This window comes from Mytilus trossulus, unplaced genomic scaffold, assembly GCF_036588685.1.
Source record: "Mytilus trossulus isolate FHL-02 unplaced genomic scaffold, PNRI_Mtr1.1.1.hap1 h1tg000234l__unscaffolded, whole genome shotgun sequence".
NCBI lineage: Eukaryota > Metazoa > Mollusca > Bivalvia > Mytilida > Mytilidae > Mytilus > Mytilus trossulus.
The window spans coordinates 3,849,379-3,864,837 of NW_026963315.1; the positions used below are offsets into that span (position 1 = coordinate 3,849,379).

The following is a 15,459-nucleotide window of genomic DNA, read 5'->3' on the forward strand; positions in this document are numbered from 1 at the left end:
ATAAAAAAAGTCGCATATACAAAACAAACCACCAAAAATGTAGGCCAATGCAAACACATTGACGAGATGTATAAGTACCGAGCCACGTCAAACGGATATCATATAAAACCATTTCACAGTAAAAGTAATATTAATAATAGAACAAAGACAAATGAAAGAACAATAAAACACGTTGTTAAGATGATAAACAACATCATTACGCAGAATCTATACATCAAGACCATCGGGTATTATTTGAGAAGTTGACACGGAATATTTATCAACAGAAGACAATTGATTTCAACCAGTCTAAAGTTTGTGAGAGTAATCTGTCAAATTCACACGTATATCAATTTCGGATAAAAACGTCTTAAATCTATTTGATCAATGGTCAACCTTTGATTGTAAATAAGGGCTAAAATAGTGGTTAATGAAAATATTATAGGAATTAGTTCTTTTCAACGCATTTATACAAGACAAACAAATTGCAATACATGCATTACACCTTTAAGTCTAAACATGAATCAGTGTTCAATATTTAAAAAAAAAACACACATAAAATGACAAATGGTTGCCTGAATAATACATGATGACCCTTGGCACAAAATACAAACAATTCATTCTTAAAATCTTATGGATGGTTTGTATATTTTGCAACATTAACATTAATATAGCAACAGCCTAATTTATAACAAAATAATTAAGGAAAACCACACAAGACAGACATAAACAATCGAAACAAGTGAACAACATGCACCTGTCTTGCCACATATCAAAAATGGCGGTGTAAAACGTGTCTGTAAGCTACTAACCTAGTCCTACGTAGGACAGTGGGGAAACAGCACAACATACTAGCCAACTATTTACATAAAAAAACACGAGTATATGCAGTTAATGAACGCTAGATCGATCAAAACCAAATGCAGGTAACAAAAGTTATGTTCGCTAAGACTAAATAAGAGATTAGGAGATCCAATGAATTCATAAAAAACATCATAAACAGTCTTGTATTCGTATTCAAGATATACTTGAGCAGTATCGACTTTGGTAGCATTGAAGGATGGGGGTAATGTACGTCGTTCAGATTTACACTTGTTAATTAATTTCTACGTCGTGAAGTCTTTGGTGAAGAGTTGTCTCACTAGAAATAATACCAGATTTTATTATCATTAATATATTGTACAAGTAAAGATCCTCTTTGCTCACGGAAGGTATCTGTATTATTTTTGTATAGTATAAAATTGTCGAGGTTAGATATCATTTTGATTGACTGATTGCCTACCGTTATACTTCATATTAAGTAATTGCATTCTCAAGATCATCCGTAAATAACTAAGGGACAGTAATACTGTCATCCCCAGTAATAATATCTATTATTGTATAGCAATATAATATTTCGCGCAGACAGTAACCAAAAGTTAGCGTGCAATGAATTCCAATATTGCACTAGTGCAATAAATCTTCAAAATCCATGACGTCATCAACGACAAAATATTAGTTTAACCCAATTTTTACTTTCAAATATCCTATTGCTATACAACAAAAGGGTCATTGCATGAATATTGTGAAATATTGTCCCTCGTAGAACATATATATTGCACTCGCAAGCTCGTGCAATATAAAATTCTACTCGGGACAATATTCCCCAATATTTATGCTATAACCCTATATTATTATACTTCCCGTTAATATGCCATATTTTGATTGTCTGATACAAGGGTGTTTATTTACTCTACCACATGGCTGAGCGGGTGACAATTTTTTGGAATGTTCCCCACTCGTCAAGACCATTCAAAAATCGATGATTTAAAGGAAAATGAATAGATTTTACAACAAGTAAATAAATACAATACTTAAGTTCTACGTTTTGGCTCAGATGTTATTATTTGACTGTTAAAATAAAAGAAATAAAACACCTTGCTTGACTTGAGTTTTTTTTTTCTAGTACCTGTACCATTGTTATGTACTCGACGTCATAAAAATAATTTAAAAAAAAGGTAATCTGTAATAGACAATAATGATAGGACATTCAGTATAATAAATTAAATAACACTTAACTAAGAGGTCGATAGAGAAGATTGGTACACCCTCTCAGCTATGTGTTATTTATATAAAATAAAGTGCATTCGAAATATTTGTCCTAACCTTGTATTTCAATTACTGAAGAAACCCAAAATTTCTGAGCAGAAAAAATCGTCTCGAAAGTAAAATACTAACAGTTTCCGTAATTTTATAACCGTTGATTATTACTATGATTATTTCATATTATTAAAATGGAAATTTGTGCATCTACAACATTTAGTATCTTTAAGAAAATTCTATGTAGTAAAATTATCAACTTCTATGTTTTTACGATAAATTTATGAATTTTCGTCGATTTCATCTGCTTCCTATACAAACGTTCACCTTTTTTCATTAATTCAATCAGTATTTTTTTCAGAAAATAAAGGAGATCAAAAGATTATTTTTTTCGATTATCTGATATAATCCAAAGAGCCAAACTAATATGAAAATGTTAAAGAAAATTAATAACATAGCCCATTTACTGTTTCTGACCCTAAAATAAAAACAATATTGTGATGTCGGAAGAAGTTAGATAAGTCTTAGTGACATCGGCATCAAACTGACCTTGAAAGGATTGTTTTTGTTTTTTAAACTTTCTAAGGGTCAGGCAGACATTGAAAAATACTAGTACACTTTTGTTTTAGGTTGTGAATGTAAATCGAATAAAATACCATCACATATATATTCTTTATTTGCCATGTTTACCAAGGCATGCTCTTTCCTTGTTTAAGAGATGCGAAAGAGGTGTTGTGCTCTCCATTATTATTTTTTTCATTCCTATTTATGTATTGTGTTTCAGTTCGAAGTATTTTTATAGTTCGTTATCATGATGTACTGTTACACCATTGTCCGAGGTTAGGGGAGGGTTGGGATCCCGCTAACAATGTTTTACCCCGCCACATTCTCTTTGTATGTGCCTGTCCAAAGTCAGGAGCCTGTATTGCAGTGGTTGCCGTTTGTTTATGTGATATATATTTGTTTTTAGATCATTGTTTTGTACATGAATTAGGCCGTTAGGTTCATCGTTTGAATTGTTTTACATTGTTATTTCGGGGCCATGTATAGCTGACTATGCGGTATGGGTTTTGCTCGTTGATGAAGGCGCACGGTATAGATGTAAACTTCTGTGTCAGTTTGGTGTCTTGTTGAGAGTTGTCTCATTGGCAATCATACCAAATCTTCTTTTTTTATTAGCTTGCATACAAGGATTTCCCTATTCTTTTTCTGCCAGTTGTATTTAAAATTGAAGAGGTCAATGATCGATACAACGATTTAAAAAAAGAATTAAAAAAAAAACAACATTTAAGTGCGGACAGACTTATACCATGAATTTGTTTAACTGAGCATGAAACATATGTCATACACAACGAATTAATCTGTAATGTAATTGAAAATATGAAGCAGCAGTAGTCGTTGTATTCAAATAATGGTAATTGCTTTGCTTTATTAGACAATAAAAACATTGTTTTATGCGGGGTTTTATGCGTTAATTAAGGAGTTGGCAGTTAACATGGTAAATTGTCGTGAAGAGGAATTGAAATACGACCGTGTTTACACAACGTTAATTGTCTAGAAAAACAGCGACCAGGCAAGGAAGGATATCGATAAAAGAATCAACACATTTTTATATTTCATAATATTAAAATATTTCATTGGTTTCGACATTCCTTTGCGTTGTTCGCTCAAATGTAATAAAATTGACTGCGATGGGGAAATGATTGAGATGTAGTGGTTTATATTGAATTGTAACGACAATATAGGGACATTTAAATATTTCAAATACTTTTGATATCTTTATGTGTCCTATTTGTAAATGTTGTATTGATCTTTTACACACTAGTGTATGTGTACGATCACAGGTAAACTCTATAAGTAGAGATAGCAAAGTTTTAACATGTTTAATGTATGGAGATAAACAACAACTTAAATTCGTACGTTGTTGCAATCAGGTAGGAACGATGAAAGCAATAGTTCTAAATTTCATATTGGGTCATATCTGCTTTTCAAATGTTTTGCATCAAATCAGATGTTCGAAACTTTCCGGGTAACAAAAACAAAAATGTACACACAAAATCACACCCATGTACCAAACATTACACAAAGTACAATAGCGTTTAAAATACAAAGTACACATTAATAAAGACTTTGTAGTAGTAGAAACACACGTGTAAATAATGTATCTGGTGATTAAATAATATACGCGTGTGAATCTAGATGAAACGCGTACATCGTGTTGTCTTTCGCCGATGCGAACTGGTCGATTAAAAACGGGTATGCTCTTTATGACATTATATCTTCAGAGCTGCCGACTTTCCCTGGCTTCTTAGAACCAACAATTCTTTAACAAGTGGACAAAAAGTAAAGTGGTACATCAAGCACAATATCATTTATGTATTCACATTGAAATAGTGAAAATAAGTTAAGATATTAAAGAATATTTACTGACATGAATTCTAAAAAGGGTCCACATTACATAAGTTATAAGTATTCTTAAAGTTGAAAGAAGTGTATACGTAGTATACACATATTAGTCTTAAAAAAGACTTTGACTTAGATTATCGTTTTCTCTCTTTAAATTTTTGGTTTATTTGAGAAAAGTACCTGCTTCAAATATCAGCGTCATAATTTTCTTTTATTTAAAAAAAAGGTTGTAAGTTTTCCTCCTTTTTCGGCAAGATAACGGACTGAATATAGTATCGACATGATCGAAGTATTGAGGTTTTGTGACGAAATTAAACTACACCACTGATTTAAAAATTCAACGGAAAATCCCTAATGAAATGAAAAAACGCAAACCTCCTCCATCAGCATACTTTTTTACATTTACACTTTTTCTGTAGGTCATATGGTTGATATGTCCAAGTAATAAGCAATTTGATCAAACATCAACTCCGACGAGCTGTAATTGAAATGGCAACCAAAGAAAGTGCATTATTCTGCGACTTTTGCCAAAAGAAGCAACTCAACAAGTCAGCGCAGGAATACTGTCCACAGTGTGAAGAGGCTCTTTGTGGCGACTGCAGAGACAATCATAAGATATCAAAATTATCAAAATCACATCAAACAATCTCAATAGAAAACTTTAAAAAAATTACCATCATTTATCAAGAAAATTAGCCATAACTGTGAGGAGCATGACTGTATCCTTGAATTTTATTGCAAATTTCATGACTCACTATGTTGCAAAATTTGTTCGATATCAGCTCACAAAGAATGCAAGGAAATTATTTTTATAGAAGATTTTCTTTCGCCTTCAAAAGGATACCAATCAGTAGCTTTGGCTAACATTGAAAAAGTTCTGAAAAATATGGAAGGTAACATTTTTTCTGCTATAAGGGATAGAAAAAGAAATTTAACGGAATTACGTGAACAGAAGCGGATTATTTCTGAACATATCAAAGACAAGCGTAACGAAATTAATGCATTTTTAGACCATTTAGAAGAAGAACTACAAGAAAAGGCATCTACAGTTGAGAAGACAAACTGTGAGAAAATAGAAGAAATAATTACGGAATTGGAGGACCAAAAAGAAAAAGTAGACGGAATTCAAAAAGATGTTGAATCTGTCAAAATGTTTGCATCCAATTTGCAAATCTTCATGGGAACAAAGGCATTCCAAGAAAGAATTTCAACCAATGAAATCAACGTCCAACAAGTATATGACAACGGGAGCTTAAACAACGTGACAATGAAATGCACTTTTAATGAAAAGCTAGAGGGGGTTATAAACCATATTAAAACATTTGGTGATGTAGAAATTGACAATTGTGAAAAACATGTTTCTTTTTCATGGAGAGGTGACAAATCAGCACAAATTTTTAAATCAAAGTCAGCAGCAAAATCTATTGAAACCATAAACGTCAGGTTAGGACGTAGGATTAACATTAATCGCGAAAGTATTTCTGGATGTGCAATATCAGAAGCTGGAAATATGCTATTTCTACAAGCACACAACAATAGTATAATGAAATATGCGCCTAATGGTGAATTCATTTCAGAATCATGTATAAACCCAGCGACGAGCGGCATTGGGTATGACCTTGCGGTGATTGATTCTAATACTGTTGCTGTATCAAGTGGTGGACACGATCCTCAACAGATTTACTTGATTGATATGAATAGTACAAAAACGAGTCAAGTTTTTCAACTTGGGGACTGGTGTTGCGGTTTAAGCTACAACAACGATTCATTTATTTGTTGCACGTATCACAATGGCATACAAATATATGACAGGTCGAATTCTAACGTCCGGATACTTCCAAATTCTCCCAAATGGGCGGATAATACCTACGTTGCCTCAAATGCAAATCAAATTTTTCATACCAATTGGTGTGATGATTCTGTTGTATGTTACGATTTCAGTGGACAGGTACAATGGAAATATGTCGATTCTACATTGCTTAGAAAACCGTATGGCATCACATTAGATACTTATTCGAATATTTATGTTGCTGGTTCTGACTCGAACAATGTAGTCGTGATATCTCCAGATGGAAAACAGGCAAAGGAGCTAATTGGAGCTAGTGACAGACTTGCAAATCCTCGTGCCTTGTTCTTTCATAAAACAAAACACTTGCTTCTAGTAGCAAACTATAAAAATGGCGCCTCGGTGTATGATGTTATTTACAGCATAAACATATGATAAACCTTTAACTACAGGAATCAATTCTTCTTATCAAATTCAGAATTGAATACAAGCTTAAGAGTAAATTATATCGAACTACTTGTAATAAAATAATTCCTATTACAGCCTTCAATGATGTGTACAAAGGACGACTAGCGAGCCATCTTGCACTTATATCAATTCATCAATACAAAGTAAATCTATGTCAATGCTCAATCGATAATATCATCACCTGTTTCATAATATATGTTTCAAGAAATGTCAAGTCATTATATTGGTAACGAAAGTAGTCAAAGGAACACGGTCATTATAACGTACTTATCATTTAAAAAAACATGCAAGATTGCTATGATTTTTTTAATGTTAAATACTTTCTAAGTGAAAATATGTTTATCTTTAACTCAATACCTTTCCAGGCAGTAGGTTTGAATTTTATAACAATTTACTTTTAATGTAATAGTTCGAAAACGAATTGGTTCGTTTTGGCTCCAAAACTACAGCATTCCGAAATTTTCGTTGATGTTTTGATAAATTCTTTCAAAAAATGTTAACATAGGTATAAGTTTGCTATTAAAAAATATATATAAATTAATCAGATCCTTTTTTGGGGGTTCATTTTATACAAAATTAAATAAAAATGGAGTGATATAATGATTGTAAGTTGTCCTCATGACGTACATGTAGTAATAAAGGGTGGTATGGTATATGTCAATGATACAACAACCGAAAAACAACATTTACCTACAGTAAAATACTGTCATTAATCACATGTTCAATACCACAAAGTATATGTCACTGATATATGTAACGATAGTAACAAAAATCCTTTGGTGGATGACGTAAAACTCAGAAAACGTTTCTAAAAATTTGCAGAAAAAGAATAGTTTGATATGTAATGTTCGTACCAAAAAAAAGGGAGAACCACTTGAAATTATTGAATGCACTTTTTGCATATCGACATTGACAATTAGTAATACTTATAGGAGGGAAATGGGGCTTCCTATTTCAATTATTTGCTCTTTGCGTGATGACACACTGATTACAATAAAAAATAAATGTTCATGCATTTTCAAAATCATCAGTTAATAACTACAATTAGCGCAATTTACGAAATTTACTTTTGATCTTACTGACCAATAATTTCTTTTTCCAGCACAGTTTAGTGATATGAAAAATTATCTCAAGAAAACTGAAGGGCGCAGGTGCCCCTTGTCAATGAAATTAACAAGGGTGTCATATGTAAAATAGGGATAAACAGATTATCATTGGTCATCTCAATTTAATTGCTTTCCAATTTTCGGTGTACCCGTCTAGGCAAGAAAATCAATCTCGTTGAGATGATAAACCATAATCTATAAATAGACATGTTACGAAAAGGTATATGCTCGTCGCTGAGATTGACAAATTAGACTTAAAATTTGGGGACAGTGTCAAAAGATGGATTATAGATTTAAATAGGTAATATTTAAATCCTGTGCGTCTTGGTTAATTCAAATAACATTTATCAAGAACATCATTATGCATTTAACATCTAATACGACAATTGCTTATGTGATATCATTGCTGGCTAAAACTTGTCATAAGACATTAAAGGTGTACGCATGTAGGAGTGGGTGGTCTAGAAAGTGGGGCTGAGGGTTATAAAAGTTTATTCAATTCTGATTGATAATATTATACATAGTAAGCAAGTAAAATTTTAGGTGTTTTTAACTAAGTTACTCATTCTGCCTTTTCTTAAAATCCCGTCCTGCCTTTTTCAAATTTAATACTAGTCCCCCTCTCCCTGAAAAAAACAACAACTGGTATCTCCGTAGGGTAGTAAAAGGTACCCATTCAACAGATTTAATTTAAAAAACAAACAAATATGTTTTTGAGAAGCTCCTAGCAGGAAAATCGGTGTCACTTTTTTCATATTCTCATTTTCTTATGAAACGGTTGGCGAATTTCCACAAATGTTTTAGGAATTTATGAAATACAAAATATCTGCATAAGGTGGTTTTAAGATGTAAATGCAAACCTAAGTCAGTATTCAATGCTTTTGAAACTCTGCAGTGTTGTTCAACCGATGAGTAGCGAGTCATATTTTACACAAACCTCTTCTTGTTCTGTACATACACGAATTATTTGCCACTGAACGTTAAGCAACCAACAATCAATCAATCACAAACTATTACACAGAAAATACAAAATGAGCTGAAACTTTTTTCAATTGAGAAAAAGTTGGAAGGAAATAAAGAAAGAAAATACATGCCTTCGAAGCTATATGACCAGGCAAAATTTTTCTATATAGTGCAACATGCCTCAAGTTGAAATCGTCTTTTAGTTGTTGAAACAGACCCCGTAAGATAACAATTTAGGTGGCAAACAACTGGATCGAAATACATACACTGTTTTTTTTTTAACTATATAAAGATGATCGTTATATATATATATATTCACGAGACGGTATACAACCGATTATAATACTTAAAGACTATTTGCAAGATATATATTAAGGGCTCGCCTAAGAATTCACACAAGTATGTACCCCCTATCTCCGTTGCCCCGCACATCTACTGCATTAACATGAACGTCCCCCCCCCCTTTTGCAGTATTATTATAGTTACTTAAAATATGTAATGGAAATTATAAATATCTATTTCTTATATTTCTAATCGTATAAATGTTATTGAATATTCGTTCCATACGGAATTGCCTGCGAAAGGATCAATGCATTTTTTAAATAAAATACATTGTATTAACAGGTAATCTCTTTGATGTTGTGACACATTTAAAGTGTAAATTGTCAACCTCAGCGTCGTGAATAAACCTTTTCGTAACATGTCTAATAGCAATACTATCATGACCAGTAATAATATTAAAGAATACAACATATAGTATCTTGATTGGTTGACTATAACGCCACTGTCATCACTAGTGTCTTTCCTGTAGATTTCAAATTTTAGTGATGGAGAGAACCACCGACCTATGGTCAGCAACTTGACGATTCCAGTCAATAAAGATTGAAGTCGATAGACACAAGTGTTTACATATTAATAATACAGTAGCTCGACTTATTATGTCACTTTCGAGCATCTTGTTACATTCTATGTATTTGAATAATGTTGAATACCAAATACTTGTCTATCTAAAAAAAAAAGGATATTTTGCATTTGTGTCATACATGTATAAGTTAAAGTAAAACAATGGACTAATCGTTGTGTACTGGGGAATTACTGTACTGATTTATTAAGGAGACAAACTGTTTACATTAGTATGTGTAGTTTATATTTGTATTTGTTTACTCAGAAGAGATTAGGGCAATTGATTATACATAAAAAAGGCAACAGTAGTTTATCCCTGTTCAAAAGTCATAAATCGATAGAGAGAAAACAAATTCGAGTTACAAAATGAAATACACATATTACAGTCATTGTAGTATATTCGTTAAAATGCATGAAGAGGATTTAAAGTACACGGGCGACCGTCTTCATACAACATGCCATTTTTTCACGACAAACAATCGACTTGGCAAAACGTTCAGCCCAGGATAAACGTCGATTAAAGAAAGAAAATCAGAATATGTCCTTCATTTATAGGTCACACAAAAAGGTACATAAATGAACGTTGTTGAATTACGTAATCAATAGAGAGAAGGTTATCCAGATATTTCTGATATCTATATTGTGTCCTACTTGAACTGGTATTTTACACACTAGTTCACGTGTATTATTACAGGTAAAATCAATAAGTGTAGATAGAAAAGTTTAAAATGTATGAAGATCCACAACAACTATAATTTGTATGATGTTACAATCAGGTAAGAGCAAGTTAAATTCTAAATTCTGAATTTCATAATGGGTCATATCTGTTTTTCAATTAATCGCCCTTAAATTAAATTTTTGAAACATTCAATCCAGCAATAACAAGAGTACACGCAAAACAACACCCGTAGACCAAACAGTACATAAGGTATGGCGGCCTATATAAAAACGAGAAACGAAGAAAACTTATAAACCAGACAAACAAACGACAGAGTTCACATCAACTAATAATAAGAATAATTTAGAATTGAACCAAAAGATATCAACACGTAATAGTATGATATCCTTGGTCGGATAACAAAGCATGCATAATACCGCAAGTCAAACCACACATGGTCTGTTGATTTTATAGAAATAAACGCGGAAACAATTTGTCTTGTAATAAGTTTATATTGTACGTAACAATTTCGGATATGCGTGTGCCTTTCCGCTTCTATAATTGTTCGTGTAATGGTGTTTGCTCTTTTCAACCCTATATCTTAAGAGCTGCCTACATTTATCTGGCACCTGAGTATATACTATTTCTGTACAGTTTTACAATTAGAAAAGTGGGCCAGCAAATAAACTACTTTTAATGTACTTGTTGAATGAGTGAAAATAGCTTGAAATAATAAAAAAAACATGTACATATTTAGAATGGGTCTTTATTACAACAATAATCTGTATCAAAGTCTGATTCTAGTTCAAATGTAAGGGTAGGAATCAAATGTAAGTTAAAAAAAAAAGACGTGTGATAAGTTTATTATTTCATCTCTTTTATATTAAGTTATTTCAAACGTTTCTGCTTCAAAGACTTTGTATTTCAAATTTCAGCGTCATTAAAGTAAAAACTTGACGTATTAAATAAACTCATTTTGTTTAATAGTAAGTTCAAGTGACTGTCGAACTTGTTAGCTATATATAGGCATCCACACTGCATTGACTAGGAATGAGCATTTCAGTTTGCGTTGCTTTACCAAGAAACATTTATTCTTGCTTTTTAGTAAACACATTTTTCTGTTTTTATATTTTTATAGGATCAAAGTGTTGATGGTAGATTGGGCGAGGTGAATATCATGAGGCACCATCTTTGACCTTAAATACAGAATAAATTTAGATATGGCCACTAAGGAAATAGCAACATTCTGTGATATTTGCCTAATCAGAGACCTAAATAAATTGGCTGAAGAATTCTGTCCACAATGTGAAGAGGTTTTTTGTGGAGATTGTCGAAATCATCATAAGATATCGAAATCGTCAAAATCACACCAGACAATTTCTATAGACAAATATAACAAATTACCATCGTTTATCAAGAATATTAGCCATAACTGTGAGGAGCATGACTGCTTTCTTGAAGTTTATTGTAAATCACATGACTCTCTGTGCTGCACACGTTGTTTGATTTCAAGTCATAAGGAATGCAAGGAAATTATTTTTATTGAAGATTTTCTAGCACCATCTTCAAGACATCAGTCAGCAGCTGTAGCTAACGTTGAAAAAGTTTTAAAATATCTAGATGATAACATCTGTCTCGCTATAAAGGACCGAAATCGAAATTTGACAGAATTACGTGAACAGAAACGGGTGATTGTAGAACAAATTAAAGAAAAGCGTCAAGAAATAAATACAGTTTTGGATAATTTAGAAGGAGCATTACTTGATGAAGTATCAGCAATTGATAATGAATACTGTCTGAAAATAGATGAAGTGATTGTGAAATTGGAGGACGAAAAAAAGAAAATAGACGAAATAAAAAATGATTTCGAAACTGTAAAAGTGTTTGCATCCAATTTACAGATTTTCATGGGAACAAAGGCATTACAGGAAAATGTTTCAACCAACGAAATGAAACTTCAAGTATTATACGATAATGGGAATCTTAACAACATCACTATGGAATATAAATTCAATGTAAAATTGGAAAAGTTTATAAAAGATGAAATAAAAGCATTTGGTGATTTAAAGGTAGACAATTATGATAAACATACTTCTTTTTCCTGGAAAGGTGACAAATCAGCACAGCTTTATAAAACTATATCAGGAGCAAAAACAATTGAAAACATTAATGTCAGACTGGTACGTAAGATTAACATAGATGTTTATGGTCTTACTGGATGTGCTATTTTAGAAGATGGAAATATGTTATTTCTAGAAGCGCACAACAATAATCTGATGAAATATGCGCCTAATGGGGAATTCTGTTCCAAATCGAATTTCAACCTAATGTCAGATGATATTGGATATGATCTTGCAGTGATCGATACAAATAGAGTAGCTATATCAGGTGGTGGAAATCCTCCATACCGGATTTACGTTATTGAAATTACATGTAGTAATAAAGAATTCCGTAAAATTATTGAGGTGGACGGATATTCTTATGGCTTAAACTATCACAATGGATTATTAATTTGTTGCATATCTGATAAAGGGATTGAAATATTTGACAGGTTGCAAAAGAAATTCACCAACGTCCGGAAAATGCACAATGCACCCCTAACATTAATGAATACCTACGTAACCTCAAATAATCATTTTATTTTTCATTCCAACTGTCATGAGCATTCTGTCGTATGTTACGATTTCAATGGTCAATTGCAGTGGACATATTCTGATTCGTTGCTCAGAAAACCATGTGGCATTACCTTAGATTCAATTTCCAACATTTATGTTGCTGGTTTTGATTCAAACAATATTGTAGTTATATCACCGGACGGAAAGCAGGCTAAAGAGCTGATTGGATCTAGTGACGGACTTTCAAATCCTCGAGCTATTCATTTTGATAAAACCAAAAACTTACTTCTAGTAGCAAACTATAACAAGGCGGCCTTTTTATTTCGTGTTTGATTTATTGAACCTGTAATTGTTCCGCTATTTAAAAACAATTACATCTTCAAAGCTTATTATCAAGCAAATTTGGAATAATTATAAAATGTCAAATTACATTTAACGTATCATAATGTATCTGCCATGTATTGAAAATACAAAAAATAAAATGTATTTGGATTCTTTTGTTTTTTTCTTTAATTGTTTATACAGACATGCAACATTAAGAAATATTATATTAAAAGATGAAACCTCGATTTTTTTCTATTGTTTTTAAATGTCTTTACCAGTTCCAAACTAAAGCAATCGTGGGCAGAATATGCAAACCAGTCAATCATTAACTTAAAGATAGTATGTATGCTTTTTTTTTTTTTATTTCACTTTAGACGCATACTTCAAAATGGTAAAACAAAAATACCAAATTCCAAGGTAAAGGAGTAGGTTCAGTAAGACCCCTTTTTTGGCCCCAAAATAGAGCAGTTTAACAAAAGTATAAAAATGTAATCTTTTAGCTATTTACTGGGAAGTAGAATGCTTCTTCTACATAAATATGGTCTGTTTTTGACAATACAATGCACATAATTCGGGTACTAGCATCATTAAGTCATGCTAAATTACTAAAATCTTCAGTTTTCATGTAAAATGAAAGTGGCCGCATTCGTGTTCATTCATTATATTGGAATGTAAGTTGTATTTGATGATAATACATAACATATATAAAGGTTGAGGATGAACACGGATGCGGCCACTTTCATTTTTGACAAAACCATCTGAAAAGTGACGTTTTTTTTGGCATATTTTTCATATTTAAGCTTGAATCGGAGCGTTTTTAATGACTAAATCAGTTAAAATCTTTTACATAAACTAATTGAATCAATTTAAATAGACACTTAAGTGTTTATTAAGTGTCAAAACACTTTCGTTCGATGACCCTGAAATTTGAGGCCAAAATCGACCCTTACCGGACCTACTCCTTTGAAAAGGGAAAGTCCATAAAAAACTGGCTCAGTCAAACAACTGAATGAGTGAACAACAATCATCATACTAGTATCCTGATTGGGAACAGGTGTTTCCTAAGAACAAGCTAGCTCAAACCTCCCACTTGTGTGTGGTTCCTTTATATTGAATATGTACTCCAACGAGTCAGATGTTAACTTTTCTACCAGCAGTCCACTGTGTAATTGTAGTTTTTGTCAATCATAACACATCATCTGATTATAATGAGTACGCATACACATGAATGATTTTTAAATCTTGGTGACATCTCTTCTTCAAACTAAAATATATGTTTGTAGTAGTAAACTATCAATAAGTTGCAATCTTATTTAACATTTACTACTATCAAATTGTTGAATTCGAATTCTGCTTTGTAGTACAATTCAATCTTCTTTTTTTACCTCGAATCAGCTATAACCGAATGGGACTGATCATCGGACTTGTACTTATATGAGCATGAATATAGTGTGAGGTGTGGAGCAGAAACTGATTACCTTTGCTTACATCTGAATTATTTTCCATTTTTTGGTGGGATTTGTATTGCTCAATCTTCATTTCCTATGTTATATTTCGTTTACTTTGTAACTTAGTTCGTAACTTAGTCCTGTTTCACTTTTTTTTGGCCAATTTGTTTCCATTTTTGTCTTTCAACTTCTGAATCTTAAATGACCTATTGGTATCTTTTGCATTTTTTTAATGAATATTTTAAAATTGTTGTAACTACGACCCTGTCTGCTTTACCTCAGTTGTGACAATACCAAAATCAGAGTCATCACCAAATTCGTACTCACCTTGAACCACAAGATTAGTGCCACTAGTAGAAAATGGTCTGTTTATACTTCTGGAGCACTGGAGTTCATCCACTGTTTTCAGTAGGGATGAGACTGCTTTGTGTTTAGTATTTTATGTTGTATTTTGGGAACTTGTATATTTTTTTTTGCCATTTTGTACTCAGTCAATTACGACATTTTATTTTTGAATGTCCCTTTGGTGTCTTCAAAAAAGCAATGAATGTTCAGATATACATGTATGGGCAAACTGTTACATCAATGTCTAAGCAAATCAAATGATATGGTGACCATTTAGTGTTTGGTAGATTCATGTTTATAATGTAACAACCATTCTGATTGGCTTAGCAATTACATCTCAAAGATAAGATGACAATCACTGCAATGAACTCACATTTGA

At 32.2% G+C, this 15,459-nt stretch overlaps 2 protein-coding genes across 2 annotated transcripts; both read left to right on the forward strand.

The window, feature by feature from the left end:
* Positions 1-3,923: 3,923 nt before the first annotated feature.
* On the forward strand, positions 3,924-6,821 carry LOC134701284 (uncharacterized). The gene is made up of 2 exons (XM_063562414.1): positions 3,924-3,992; positions 4,884-6,821. The coding sequence occupies exon 2, from the start codon at positions 5,351-5,353 to the stop codon at positions 6,683-6,685; it is 1,335 nt and encodes a 444-aa protein (XP_063418484.1). The 5' UTR covers positions 3,924-3,992; positions 4,884-5,350; the 3' UTR covers positions 6,686-6,821.
* A 3,571-nt stretch (positions 6,822-10,392) lies between these two features.
* On the forward strand, positions 10,393-13,399 carry LOC134701287 (uncharacterized). Its single transcript, XM_063562419.1, has 2 exons — positions 10,393-10,466; positions 11,487-13,399. The coding sequence occupies exon 2, from the start codon at positions 11,569-11,571 to the stop codon at positions 13,294-13,296; it is 1,728 nt and encodes a 575-aa protein (XP_063418489.1). The 5' UTR covers positions 10,393-10,466; positions 11,487-11,568; the 3' UTR covers positions 13,297-13,399.
* Positions 13,400-15,459: the final 2,060 nt, after the last annotated feature.

Coding starts and splice junctions, on each gene's coding strand:
- LOC134701287 (XM_063562419.1), top strand. CDS start 11,569: ATGGCCACTAAGGAAATAGCAACATTCTGTGATATTTGCCTAATCAGA.
- LOC134701284 (XM_063562414.1), top strand. CDS start 5,351: ATGGAAGGTAACATTTTTTCTGCTATAAGGGATAGAAAAAGAAATTTA.